Genomic DNA, 15,174 nt, shown 5'->3' with positions numbered 1-15,174 from the left:
CGGCCGCCGAACGTGCTAAGGAGGTGGTTTCGGCTGCCTAAACCCGCTCCCGAAAGTTTGGACTTTCGACTCTGGAGGGGGGTTCGGCCGCCGAAGGTCCCGCCGAAGGTTGAGACTTTCGTCTCTGGAAAGGACTTGTGATGGAGGAGGAGACTTGCATATTTGAATGCAATAATAAAACATTTTAAATTTCTTCAATAGATTATATATTTTTATTAATTTTAAACATAATTAAAAAATATAACAAATTCATAAATCATAATCAATAATCTGTCTTACTAATTTGAGAAAGGGAACTATTTTATTTAGTAATTTTTTTTTTTAAAAAAAAAGGGAAGGGTGGTACTTATTTCCTCTTTATTTTCTTTTACAGTTGAAATTAATTAAAAGGGTGATTAATTTACTCTTTTCATTCATCCAGCTGAATTTCCAACAAGGCAATTCAAGTGAATTTTTTTTTTCTATGGACATTCACAGTACAGAAATTGCTAGGAAAGTTTACGGCCATGGTGACAATTTGATTTGATAGCATATTACTATAATTAATATAAAATTGAAAGATTGAGTATATAAATTTATAAAAAAATTAAGACAATTCATATAACTTCAAATTTTATTTGAAGGTTATTTTTTTGGTTTAAACATTAATTCTAATTAAACAGTTTTAAATAAGACTATTAGAAATCAAATCCAACCTCAAAATAATTATTGAAGGTTCCCCATATGTAATTAAAGAAGGGAGTTTATTTATTTATTTTAAAATATTATTAATTCTGCCATTTCTAGAGATATTTATTCATCCTTGTTTGATAGAGTCAATGTCATAGGATAAGATATTAGAGTTTGAAATCCTGGCACCCATCCCATTCCAGTGAAAGTTGAACTAATTAATGCTTTAATTGGAATTTTTGTACCAAAGGCATGAATTTCTAAGTCTACAGAGATCTATAAGATGAAAATTATATATTTTATATTATAAAAAATGGTAATTACCCTTATAAAAAGATCATTTTATGAAAAAATATTTTAAAATTTGTAATTTAGTTACAAAATAAGCATATAAATATTATAGATTTAATTTCTAAAATCTGCTAGAGTGTTTGTTTTTTAATTGAGAAGTTATGGGAACATCAACTGTCAATGTTATTGAGATTCTTGCCTTGCTCATTCTACTTCAAAGCGTTTCCTCCTTCTGCAATGGAGATAATTTCAATGGAAGCTGTATCAAGACTGAAAGAGAAGCTCTTGTGAAATTCAAGTCAAGCCTCTTCAACAATTCAAACTCATTGCCTTCATGGGAGGGAGATGACTGCTGCAGATGGCACGGAGTCATGTAGTTAAGCTCGTTCTTTCTTGGGCGTCCATCATGGGAAACATTTCCCTTCATCTTGGAAATCTTTCAAACTTGCAGAATCTTGATCTCAGTTGGAATCCTTCATTGGCAATCCACAGCCTCCATTTTCCATCTTCTTTGAAATACTTGAACTTGTCGTATGTGCTCCTGGACAAGTGTGACAATTGGTTGCAGTCAATAAACATGCTTCCTTCTTTACTAGAATTAGAATTGTGGAATTGAGAGCTTTCCATCATTGGTGATGTTTCACATGTCAATTTTACATCTCTTGAGGTTCTCGACCTTGGATTGAACAACTTCCATTCCACAATCCCAAGCTGGTTATATAATATTACCAAACTTCAAAATCTTGATCTGTATTCTAGTGCTTTCCGAGGGTCTCTTTCAACTGATATCAGTAATCTTAATTCTCTTGCTTCCCTTAATGCGGGTTTTAATTCTTTGGAAGGCAACATACCCAACACGTTGAACAGGCTTTGCAATTTGATTGAGCTACACTTGGGTTACAACAAGTTCAGCGGTGAGATTTCCGGAACTTTTAGCAACTCATCCGGTTGCATCAAGAACAGTTTAGAGAATCTGATTCTTTTAAACAATTCCTTTTCTGGTAGTATTCCAGATAATTTGGGCCAATTTAAACGCCTGAAAGGTCTTTATCTTTCTAAAAACTCTTTCTGGGGTTCAATTCCTGTATCCATTGGACAGCTTTACAACCTTGAAAGACTAGGTTTGAGTAAGAATTCATTGCATGGGGAGGTTTCTGAACTTCACTTGTTAAACCTCAGAAGCTTGATTGAGTTGAGTGTGGATGGGAATTCTTTAGTTTTTGATATTGATCCCGAATGGATACCTCCTTTTCAACTTTCCTCGATTGATTTATCATCTTGTGAAGTAGGGCCTTCGCTTCCACAGTGGCTCAAGACACAAAAGCACATTAGATTTTTAGAAATGTCTAATGCAAGCATCTCAGATAACATCCCTGACTGGTTTGAAAATATTTCTTCCAATATTGTAGGATTGGATTTATCTTATAATCAGTTGTTTGGGACCTTGCCAACTTTCAGAAAACTGAACACACCTTATGCTAACGAATATAGGATCATATTGTTGAAATCTAACCAGTTTGATGGTTTTTTAACCTGTTCTCATTTTGATGCAACCATATTAGATATCTCCAACAACTTGCTCCACGGCCAGATTCCCCAGAATCTCAGTGAAATGATGCCAAGTCTGCAACTCTTATCCCTCTCCAACAACTACTTGAATGGTACCGTTCCAGCTACTTTATGCAGGAGTGGATCTTTACAAATTCTTGATCTTTCGAATAATCATCTATCAGGAATAATACCTTCGTGTTGGGGAAATTTGCCTAGTTTAACTGTGATTGATTTTTCAAGTAATATGTTGAGTGGTGATGTTCCAATGTCCTTGGGTTCTCAAGAGTCGCTTGTTTCCCTGCATTTGCAAAACAATACTCTGCAAGGAAAGATTCCAATGTCATTAAGGTATCTAGAATCCTTGGAGACTCTTGATCTTAGCATGAATGCTTTTGATGGTTTTATTCCTTCATGGATAGGTGAGAGCCTATCTTCTCTGAAAGTACTGAGTATTCACTCTAATAAATTTGAAGGTGAGATTCCTCTGCAGCTTTGCTACCTTGCTTCTCTTCGCATATTGAACTTGGCAAATAACGTGATGACTGGAACCATACCTAATTGTTTTGGCAATTTTACTGCAATTGCTATGCATGAGCAGAAAGGGCATTGGGACTATTACACTAAAGCTGAATGCCCCTGCAGCATTCATGGATCTGATGAACAGAGTTTTCAGTCAGTACCTGGGTCACTTTGTTATTGTCTTCATAGATGATATCTTAGTGTACTCCAGAAATGCAGAAGAGCATGTCCATCATCTGAGGTTAGTTTTGCAGACCCTGAGGGAGCACGGCTTGTATGCCAAGTTCTCCAAGTGTGAATTTTGGTTGAGGAGCATCTCATTCTTGGGGCATGTTGTGTCAGAACAGGGAATAGAAGTGAACCCCAAGAAAGTAGAGGTTGTAGCTAACTGGCCTAGACCCACTACAGTAACAGAGATTAAAAGCTTTTTGGGTTTGGCAGGTTACTACAGGAGGTTCGTGCAGGACTTCTCTAAAATTGCCGCTCCTATGACCAGATTGACCAAGAAGAACCAAAGGTTTGTGTGATCTGATCAATGTGAAGAGAGTTTTGAGGAGTTGAAGAAAAAGGTTGACGTCAGCACCGGTGTTAGCTCTGCCTACCAGTAATAAAGACTTCACAGTGTTCTGTGATGCGTCCCGTGTGGGACTGGGTTGTGTGTTGATGCAAAATGAAAGGGTGATTGCTTATGCTTCTAGACAGCTGAAGAAGCATGAGTTGAATTATCCTACACATGACCTAGAGATGGCAGCTGTGATCTTTGCACTCAAGATATGGAGGCATTACCTCTATGGGGTTAAATGTGAGATCTTTACGGATCATAAGAGTTTACAGTACATCTTGAGTCAGAGAGAGTTAAACCTGAGGCAGAGGAGATGGGTAGAACTGCTTAGTGACTATGATTGCAAAATCCAGTACCATCCGGATAAGGCAAATGTTGTAGCAAATGCCCTAAGCCGGAAATCACTTGGCAGTTTGTCTCATATTACAGCAGAGAGGAGACCGGTGGTGAGAGAGTTCTACAAGCTCATTAATGAAGGGTTGCAGCTAGAGTTATCTGGTACAGGAGCTTTGATAGCTCAGATGAGAGTGACGCCCGTGTTTCTGGAGCAGGTGGCCCAGAAACAGCATGAGGACCCAGAGTTAGTGAAAATTGCCAGGACTGTTCAGTCAGGCAAGAATGAAGAGTTCAAATTTGACAGCAAAGGGATCCTCCGCTATGGGAGCAGGTTATGTGTACCAGATGATGTGAGTTTGAAGGGAGACATTATGAGGGAAGCTCATAATGCCAGATAAAGCGTTCACCTTGGAGCCACCAAAATATACAGGATCTGAAAAGAGTTTATTGGTGGCCAGCTATGAAGAGAGAGGTGGCACAGTTCGTGTCCGCCTGTGAAGTATATCAGAGGGTGAAGCTGGAACATCAGAAGCTGGCTGGAATGCTTAACCCACTGCCGATTCTAGAGTGGAAATGGGAGAATATAGCTATGGATTTTGTGTTGGGGTTACCGACAACATCCAACAGACTAGACTCCATATGGGTAGTTGTGGACAGACTGACTAAATCTACTCACTTCATCCCTGTCAGGAGTAACTACTCTGTGGACAAATTGGCGCAGGTGTTTGTGGATGAAGTCGTCAGGTTGCATGGGGCTCCAGTTTCAATAGTGTCAGACAAGGAACCCCAGTTCACCTCCAAGTTTTGGCTGAGTCTGCAGAGTGCTATGGGTACCAGGCTAGACTTTAGCACTGCCTTCCATCCTCAGACGGACGGACAGTCAGAGAGGACCATCCAAACAATAGAGGATATGCTCAGAATGTGTGTGCTAGATTTTGGCGGTTCTTGGAGGCAGCATCTGCCCTTGGTGGAGTTTGCCTACAATAACATCTATCATGCTAGCATAGGGATGGCTCCATATGAAGCTTTGTTTGGGAGGAAGTGCAGGTCATCTGTTTGCTGGGAAGAAGTAGGAGAGCGGGCTTTGGCAGGCCCAGAGTTAGTAGAGATCACCAGCAGGGTGGTGCCCATTATCAGAGAGAGGATCAGAACTGCTGTGAGTCGGCAGAAAAGCTATGCAGATGTCCACAGGAGGCAGGTAGAGTTCCAGGAGGGAGATATGGTGTTGCTCAAGGTGTCTCCTATGAAAGGGGTGGTTCATTTTGGGAAGAAAGGTAAGCTAGCTCCACGGTACATCGGACCCTTCGAAATTCTGCAGAAGGTGGGGAATGTATCTTACAAGTTGGACTTACCTGCTTCCATGGAAAGAATCCATCCGGTTTTTCATTTTCTATGTTACAAAAGTTTGTGTCAGATCCGGACAAGGTTCTTAGTAACCCTGATGTAAAGATCCTAGAGGATCTCACCTATATTGAGCAGCCAGTGCGGATCTTAGACACGCAGATCAGAAGGTTGAGGAACAACGAAATTTCGATGGTGAAATTCCTTTGGAACCACCGCAATATAGAAGAATGTACCTGGGAGACACGGGAGTCTATGCTCCAGCAATTCCCCTATCTCTTCTAAGGTATGTGTTATATGTTTATGTGTTTATGCGTTTATGTCCTTGCCTTATATGTGTTTGTTTGGTGAACATTCGGGGACGAATGTTCTTAAGGGGGAGAGAATGTAATACCCGGCTAGACCCCGGCATCGGAATTCCTATTTTTCGGTGGAATCTCGGATGTTGGAAACCTCTAGAAGGGTAAAATATGTTTTTCTAAAATGTTTTTACATGTTTTCATGGTTTTAATGAACAAAAGAATTGAGTTTTGAAAGAAAAGCACCAAGGGAGGAAATCCAGGTTCGGCCGCCGAATTTGGTGGAGTTTTGGAGTCACCTTTGGCCTCCGAAGGTGGTCTAGTCAGCCACCTATAAAAGGCCCCATGTCCGAAAATGGGTGAGTTTTCTCCTCCATTTTCGGGCAAATGTGAGTTCATGCCCTTCCATGGTTAGTTTTGATGATTTCCTTCAATCCCTTCAAGTTTTTAATAAGTTTTAACTTGGTTTTGAAGATTTTTAGCTAAGATTGAAGTTGGGAAGCTTGGAGACCCCGGAGCTTAAATCCTCTCAATCTCCAAGTTTGGATCACCTCTCCTCTCGATCTTCAAGAGGTAAGTGTAGATCCTCACCATCTTTGATGTTTTAAGCAAGTTTTATGAAGGACTTTAGGGTAGAGATGCATGTTTAAGCTAGTTGTAAAAAATGTTAGGGTTTATGTGAGTTAAATGATGAATGTATGTAAAATATGTATATGCCATGTGATGTTTGTTGGGGTTTAGGATAGTTTGAGACCCCTATATGCTTGTTTGCATGTTTATGCATGTTTGGGAGTGTTGTGTATGAGTTTGGAAGTTTTGGGAGGCATAAATGTGCATGAGAGGCTGAGTTCTGCCATTCTGGAAGAATTCAGGTTCGGCAGCTGAAGGCACTTTCGGCCGCTGAACCTGCCTGTGGTGGCATGTTTGGCTGCCTAAGCTTGCCCCCAAAAGTTTGGACTTTCGGCTCTGGAGGGGAGTTTCGGCCGCCAAACCTACCGCCGAACATGCATGAGTTTCGGATCTGGAAGGAACTTTCGGCCGCCGAAGGTGCCGCCGAAGGTGCATGACTTTCTGCTCTGGAGGGACTTTCGGCCGCCGAACTTGCCGCCGAACTTACCGCCGAAAGTGCCCTGTCCAGCCTTCCTTTGCATGTTTTCTATGAATGTTTTATGATGTTTTAAGGGGAGATGTTTAGAGTCATGTTAGTGTATGTTTGGTCCCTCATTTGAGTCCATCTGTGTAGGTTCGGATCCGAGGAACCGAGGAGCCCAGCAGTGAGATAGCTGCTTCAGAGTCCGTTCAGAGTCAGCCTGAGGTGAGTAGAATGGATCTTTATGTTTCAAAGTAAATAAATTTTAAGCATGTTCATGCATCACGAACGCCATGATATATATATTAGGTTGTTTGCATTAGAATTCACGAATATGTTGCATTGCATACTATGATGTTGATGTGGATGGATGTTGGATGACCCATTAGCCCTTGATATGATATGATGACGATGTTATGGTATGGAAGTCCAATGAGGCTCATTCTACGCCCCTGGCACAATGTAAGAGAAAGACCAGTGAGGCCCATTCTACGCCCCTGACACATTGGAATGTTATATTATGTTATGGTAATAGAAAGACCAGTGAGGCCCATTCTACGCCCCTGGTACATTTGGATATGTAGAGGGCTATTGGTGACAAGTCCATTCTTGATGTGATCTGTTTGTGATGTGATGCATTTCATGAAAGCATATGTTTTAATATATTGTTTTACTATTCTGCTCACTGGGCTCTAGTAGCTCACCCTTTCCCCTTAACCCCAGGGTTGCAGGTTCGGAATAGACCAGGAAGTCAGCAAGAGTAAATGTGATATGTCTATGTAATAGTTTAGTAGTGGACATGAAATGTAAAATGGTATGATGTAATGTAATTATTTGAGGATTAGTATTGTGCTTGGCCCTAATATATGTTGTTAATCCCTTTGTACATGATCCTTTAAATGAAAAGTTTTATGATGAGAAATGATGAATCAATCTTGATGTATGTTATGATGACCCACTAGAGCATTTGATGAGGGCTCTAGTAGGGGTTTTATGTATATATGTTTAGTGCATGCACAGATCAAGATTGGTGTATGAAAAGTTTTAAGTTTTTATAAAAATGTATGATCATGTATGAGATTTTAACAGGTAAACAAGATGTATGTTAGGCTTGCTACGGGTCCCAGCGACCTTAAGTCGATTTGGATCATAGCGCTGGTAGCGGTCCGGTTTTCGGGTCGTTACAAAAGTATAAAGAAATACAACATAAAATCTTATTAATCTAATTATTAAATTTATAATACTGTAATTGCACTTTCCTTTTATCTAAATTATTATACTCGGTTCATTAGAAGAAAAAAAATTCATAAATTTAAAAAAAATAAAAAAATAAAATAAATAAAAGTTCTGATTTTGGAAAGGATTTCGAAATCAGAACCCCTTCCTTCTTTCTCCCGAAAAACAATAGAGTTTTGTTATGCTATTTATACCAAAATAAAAATAAAAATAAAAAATAAAAAAACACTTTTTCAACCCAAATCTTCTTTTTATGAGTTGAATCAATTTATAAACTTTCAAAAATTTCTAGATTCTTATTTAAATTAATATTTTAATAAAAAAGAAATTTTAATATTTAGATAAATAAATTTTATTTCATTTATCCGTATTATTGCAATTTAATTTATTTTTTTATTATTAAATAATAATTTTTGTAATTTAAAAATTAAAAAAATTAAATTAAATTAATTAATTAAATTTTATTTTTAAAATTAATAATTTTTTTAAATTAATTTAAATAATATTCATAATAATTTATTCTGCGTAATTTTGAGAGTTCTCATTCTATAAAAATATTGTCAAATTTTTTTTTAAAAAATATATTTTTTTAATATTTAAAATTTGAATTTTATATTTTTATCCTAAAATATTTATTTATCATTATTTTTTTTTAATTCTAGGAGAGAATTCAGTTTTCAGTATAAATAATAGAGTATGCGTTTTAAATTTATTTTATCCTTGATACAAGTAAACAGATAAATATATATATAAATAAATTCATATTTTTTAAATTAATGAATGTAAAATTTAAAATACGGCTGAATAAATAATCAATTATATTATATAATACAGTGAATAAATAACAGCTAATAATAAATAATTTATTTTCGGTTTAACATATATTTATACTATTTTTAAAACACTTGATATACACATACTAATGCCAAGTGATCACCCTTTGAAATAGGTCTGACTAATATTTTATTTACTTTTGAGTCAACATTTTCTTCATAAAACCTAAAATATCAACATTACTCTTATACTATTATTATTTTATTTTAATATATCTGAAAATATCAATATTATGTGCATGTTATGAGTGTATATAAATTTTATTTATCACATTTATAATTTTATATTTATCATTCCAGTAACGATATTTTAGTAAATTGTTTATTTAATTTAATTTATATTAATTAAATTTAATTTAATTTTTAGACATATTTTAATTATAAATAAATTATATAATATATATCCTTATTCATCAATTTACATTTAAATAATAAAAATAAGATATTTTTTATTAAATATTTTAACTGTAATTAACAATTAGCTATCAATCATTCGCTATCAACATCGGCAACTAATTATCAACAATCAACCGTTAACTGTATCAAACGGTTCAACTAAAATAAGAGCGTAAAGAAATACAACGTAAAATCTTATTAATCTAATTATTAAATTTATAATACTCTATTAGCCTTAGTTTTCTTTCTCTGTAATTGCACTATTTGCTTTTTTATCTAAATTATTATACTGGGTTTATTAAATTAAAAAAATCTATAAATTAAAAAAAAATAATAAATAAAATAAATAAAAACTCTGATTTTGAGAAGAATTCCGAAATCAGAGCCCTTTCTTCTTCCTCTCCAAAAGAACAGAGATTTGCTCTGCTATTTATATATATATATATATATATAATTCATTTTCAATCTAAATAATCCCCACCTCAACCCAATTAATTTATAAATTTTTAAAATTCTCAATTATAAAAAATTAAATAATTTTTTAGTAAAACTCTAATACTTAAATAAATAAATTTTATCACATTCATTCATATTATTACAATTTAATTTATTTTTTTTACTATTAAATAATAATTTTTATAATTTAAAAATTAAAAAAAATAATAATAATTAGATCAATTAATCAAATTCTATTTTTAAAATTAATAATTTTCATAAACATCTAAATAATATTCATAATAATTTATTAAGTATTTTTTAATCCGTATAATTTTGGGATATTGACGAATTTTTCTTAATATATATATATATATATTTAGTATTTAAAATTTATATTTTACATTTTATATTTCCATCCTAAAATATTTGTTTATCAATTCTAGTGGAGGATCCAACTTCCAGTATAGATGATAGAGTATGCGTTTTAAACTTATTTTACTTTTGGTATTGGTAAACAGATAAATATATAATATTGATATTTATATATATATATTATTTTATTTATTTAAAATGATAATAGATAAAATAAATTTTTAGTTCTTAAATTAATAATAATAAAATTTAAAGTACAGCGAAACACTATATACCGAATAGATATCACTTATCAAGTGATTTATTTTTAGTTTAGCATATATTTAATTTAGTATATATCAGGTGGTGACTTTTTGAGGTAGTTTTGGCTAGTATTTCTTGAGCCAATATATTTTTATATTCTATTATTATTTTATTTTAATACATTTGAAATGCTAATATTATTAAGAGAAAATATATTACGAGTATATTTACATTTTATTTACTACATTTATAATTTTATATTCATTATTCCAATAGCAATATATTAGTAAAATGTTTATTTAATTTAATTTATATGAATTGAATTAAATTATACTTATTCAGTTGATTTATTTTAATTTAATATTACTAAATATTTAAATTTTATCTATTTTCTTTTTTTATTTATTTATATATTTACTGAGTAAATTATACTCACTTTTATATTTTTAATATTATAATTTTTTTGGGTGATCCATCCTTAACACTCTATTAGAATTTAGAAGAGGTCGGATTAATTCTAAATTTTTTATAATTTTAGATCATAATATATAAATTATATGTTCAAACTGATGGATATATTTTAATTGATGTATATATAATCTTTTGATTCTCAAAAAAATAAGATATAGTGATGTAAATATATTATAAATTAATTAGATTAGTTAACGTATCTCTTTTATGTTTTTATATTTTAAAATTATAATAAATTATACATATTCTGTGAATTTTTAAAATTTTATTCATCTTTATAGATTTAGACTAGAGAGCGGGTGTGATAAAGATAATATTTTTTTATTTGGTTATTTGTTTATTAGTAACCATCGAAATCACGCAATGCATAGATATTTTTTTAAAATTTTTAATAATTATAATTTTTAAAAATTTAGAAAATCTTATAATAAATTATTTTTATACAAAGTATCAAATGCATTTACTTAATATTAATTATTTTAAAATAAAAAGTTAAAACTCCTTGTATTCATTGGATTTTACTTTGGATTCGATAACAAGTTAATGTGGTTGCTCATACTCTATCTAGAATAGTTATATATTATGCTAGTTACACCAAGTGATTTATTCTTTCTAGTGATATTTTATCTGTTTTAACTTCTGAGTGTACTTATATATTATTTATTAGTCGGAAATAATCTTTTCAGTTATTATTTTATTTGATTTTTTGAGTTTAAAAAATTTATAAATTAATTAAAAATTAAAAATTAAAAATCACAAATGAAAGAAAAAAAGTTAAATTCTGATAATTTCATCTCAACAAAATTGACAGCAATTGAATTAATAATCTATGCTTCAATTGGAAATTTGGTACCAAAGGCACTGGATGACTCAAAATTCCAAGTCTAAAGGGATGAGCTTCTTTTTATTTTTAAGTCAAAAAACTCACACCAAGCTACTCTCCAACAATAAATATATTTTCCAACAAGGCAATTCAAGTGAATTTTTTTCTATGGACATTCACAGTACAGAAATTGCTAGGAAAGTTCATGGCCATGGTGACAATTTGATTTGATAGCATATTACTATAATTAATATAAAATTGAAAGATTGAGTATATAATTTATAAAAAAATTAAGACAATTCGTATAACTTCAAATTTTATTTGAAGATTATTTTTTTGGTATAAACATTAACTCTAATTAAACAGTTTTAAATAAAACTATTAGAAATCAAATCCAACCTCAAAAAAATTATTGAAGGGAGTTTATTTATTTATTTATTTTATTTTAAAATATTATTAATTCTGCCATTTCTAGAGATGTTTATTCGTCCTTGTTTGGTAGAGTCAATGTCATGAGGTTGAAATCCTGTGAAAGTTGAACTAATTAGTGCTTTAATTGGAATTTTTGTACCTAAGGCATGAATTTCTAAGTCTACAGACATCTATAAGATGAAAATTATATATTTGATATTATAAAAAATGGTAATTACCCTTATAAAAAGATCATTTTATATAAAAAAAATTAATATTAAATTAATGAAAACTAATTTCTAAATATTTGAATATATTTTTTTATAAATTGATGTAATAAAAACTATATTGAACATTAATTAATAATATCATTATTGAAAACTAGAGTGTTTGTTTTTGAATTGAGAATTTATGGGAACATCAACTGTCAACGTTATTGAGATTCTTGCCTTGCTCATTCTACTTCAAAGCGTTTCCTCCTTCTGCAATGGAGATAATTTCAATGGAAGCTGTATCAAGACTGAAAGAGCAGCTCTTGTGAAGTTCAAGTCAAGCCTCCTCAACAATTCAAACTCGTTGCCTTCATGGGTGGGAGATGATTGCTGCAGATGGCACGGAGTCACTTGCGATGACATAACCGGTCATGTAGTTATGCTCGTTCTTTCTCAGGCGTCCATCATGGGAAACATTTCCCTTCATCTTGGAAATCTTTCAAAATTGCAGAATCTTGATCTCAGTTGGAATCCTTCATTGGCAATCCACAGCCTCCATTTTCCATCTTCTTTGAAATACTTGAACTTGTCGTTTGTGCTCCTGGACAAGTGTGACAATTGGTTGCAGTCAATAAACATGCTTCCTTCTTTACTAGAATTAGAATTGTGGAATTGTGAGCTTTCCATCATTGGTGATGTTTCACATGTCAATTTTACATCTCTTGAGGTTCTCAGACTTGATTGGAACAACTTCCATTCCACAATCCCTAGCTGGTTATATAATATGACCAAACTTCAAAATCTTTATCTGTATTCTAGTGCTTTCCGAGGGTCTCTTTCAACTGATATCAGTAATCTTAATTCTCTTGCTTATCTTAATGTGGGTGTTAATTCTTTGGAAGGCAACATGCCCAACACGTTGAACAGGCTTTGCAATTTGATTGAGCTAGACTTGGGTAACAACAAGTTCAGCGGTGAGATTTCTGGAACTTTTGGCAACTCATCCACTTGCATCAAGAACAGTTTAGAGAATCTGTCTCTTTTAAACAATTCCTTTTCTGGTAGTATTCCAGATAATTTGGGACAATTTAAACGCCTGAAAGTTCTTTATCTTTCTGAAAACTCTTTCTGGGGTTCAATCCCTGTATCCATTGGACAGCTTTACAACCTTGAAAGACTAAGTTTCAGACAGAATTCATTGCATGGGGAGGTTTCTGAACTTCACTTGTTAAACCTGAGAAGCTTGATTGCGTTGAGTATGGATGGGAATTCTTTAGTTTTTGATATAGATCCCGAATGGATTCCTCCTTTTCAACTTGACTGGATTGGTTTATCATCTTGTGAAGTAGGGCCTTCGTTTCCACAGTGGCTCAAAACACAAAAGAGCATTAGATTTTTACAAATGTCTAATGCAAGCATCTCAGGTAACATCCCTGACTGGTTTGAAAATATTTCTTCCAATATTGTAGGATTGGATTTATCTTATAATCAGTTGTTTGGGACCTTGCCAACTTTCAGAAAACTGAACACAACTTCTGCTAACGAATATAGGATCATATTGTTGAAATCTAACCAGTTTGATGGTTTTTTAACCTGTTCTCATTTTGATGCCACCATATTGGATATCTCCAACAACTTGCTCCACGGCCAGATTCCCCAGAATCTCAGTGAAATGATGCCAAGTCTGCGACTCTTATCCCTCTCCAACAACTACTTGAATGGTACCGTTCCAGCTACTTTATGCTGGATTGAATCTTTACAAATTCTTGATCTTTCGAATAATCATCTATCAGGAAGAATACCTTCATGTTGGGGAAATTTGCCAAGTTTAACTGTGATTGATTTTTCAAGTAATATGCTGAGTGGTGATGTTCCAATGTCCTTGGGTTCTCAAGAGTCGCTTGTTTCCCTGCATCTGGAAAACAATACTCTGCAAGGAAAGATCCCAATGTCATTAAGGAATCTAGAATCCTTGGAGACTCTTGATCTTAGCATGAATTCTTTTGATGGTTTTATTCCTTGGTGGATAGGTGAGAGCCTATCTTCTCTGAAAGTACTGAGTGTTCACTCCAATAAATTTGAAGGTGAGATTCCTCTGCAGCTTTGCTACCTTGCTTCTCTTCGCATATTGAACTTGGCAAATAACGTGATGACTGGAACCATACCTATTTGTTTTGGCAATTTCACTGCAATTGCTATGCATGAGCAGAAGGGGCATTGGGAATATTACTCTAATGCTGTACCCTATGTGGGTTTTGTAAGAGGCTATGGTGAGAATGTGCAGGTTTATGTCAAAGGAATAGAGCTTGAATATACTAGCACACTTCGATTTCTGTATTCCATTGACCTTTCAGGAAATAACTTTGTTGGAGAAATTCCCCAGGAGTTGATGAATCTTTCAGGTCTATAGATCCTGAATCTATCTACAAACAAATTGGATGGACATATCCCTTGGAACATTGGCAAGTTAAGCTTACTAGAATCACTCGACTTGTCTGAAAATGAACTTTCTGGCTCTATTCCATTCAGCATTTCTGATTTGAACTTTTTAAGTCACTTGAATTTGTCATTCAATCACTTATCTGGACGAATTCCAAAGGGAAACCAACTTCAGACTTTGGATGACAAATCCATCTACATCGGCAACGATGGACTTTGTGGACCTCCATTGAATAACTGTTCAGATGATGCAGATGAATTGCCTAAAGGTCATGAAAAAGGTGGCACTACGAGGAAAGATGACTCTGAAATGGTTTGGTTCTACAGTGGTATGGGAATGGGATTTGCGGCTGGATTTGTTGGAGTTTGTAGCATCTTGTACTTCAACGACTCATGGAGGTGTGCTTGGTTTGGGTTAGTTGACAGAGTCTACAACAAGCTTTGGGTAACAATTGCAATTAAGGCAAATCAAGTGAAGAGAAAGTTTGTCAGAAACAAATTAGAAGGAAATGCATGAGAAGGTTAGTTCTTTCTATTTAATCACTCATAATTCATGGATGCTTTATTACTGTTGTTAGAGATGCAAATTGACAGAAATTTCAATTACATGATCATAATGATTTCTATGTTAATTTTGATGAT

At 33.5% G+C, this 15,174-nt stretch overlaps 2 protein-coding genes and 1 pseudogene across 2 annotated transcripts in view; all 3 read left to right on the top strand.

The window, feature by feature from the left end:
* LOC110607348 (receptor-like protein EIX2) overlaps positions 1-15,174 on the top strand; it is a 50,313-nt gene that overhangs the window by 34,971 nt on the left and 168 nt on the right. The gene's annotated exons all lie outside the window — the stretch shown is intronic.
* Positions 1,122-6,091, top strand: LOC110607341 (receptor-like protein EIX2). The gene is made up of 4 exons (XM_043953832.1): positions 1,122-1,333; positions 1,426-1,521; positions 1,720-3,114; positions 6,043-6,091. The coding sequence occupies exons 1-4, from the start codon at positions 1,122-1,124 to the stop codon at positions 6,089-6,091; spliced, it is 1,752 nt and encodes a 583-aa protein (XP_043809767.1).
* LOC110607342 lies at positions 12,293-15,161 on the top strand (annotated as a pseudogene).

The sequence above is a fragment of the Manihot esculenta genome, chromosome 1 (assembly GCF_001659605.2).
Source record: "Manihot esculenta cultivar AM560-2 chromosome 1, M.esculenta_v8, whole genome shotgun sequence".
Lineage (NCBI taxonomy): Eukaryota > Viridiplantae > Streptophyta > Magnoliopsida > Malpighiales > Euphorbiaceae > Manihot > Manihot esculenta.
The sequence above is the reverse complement of the archived record's forward strand: the minus strand, read 5'-3'. Positions and strand labels throughout refer to the sequence as shown.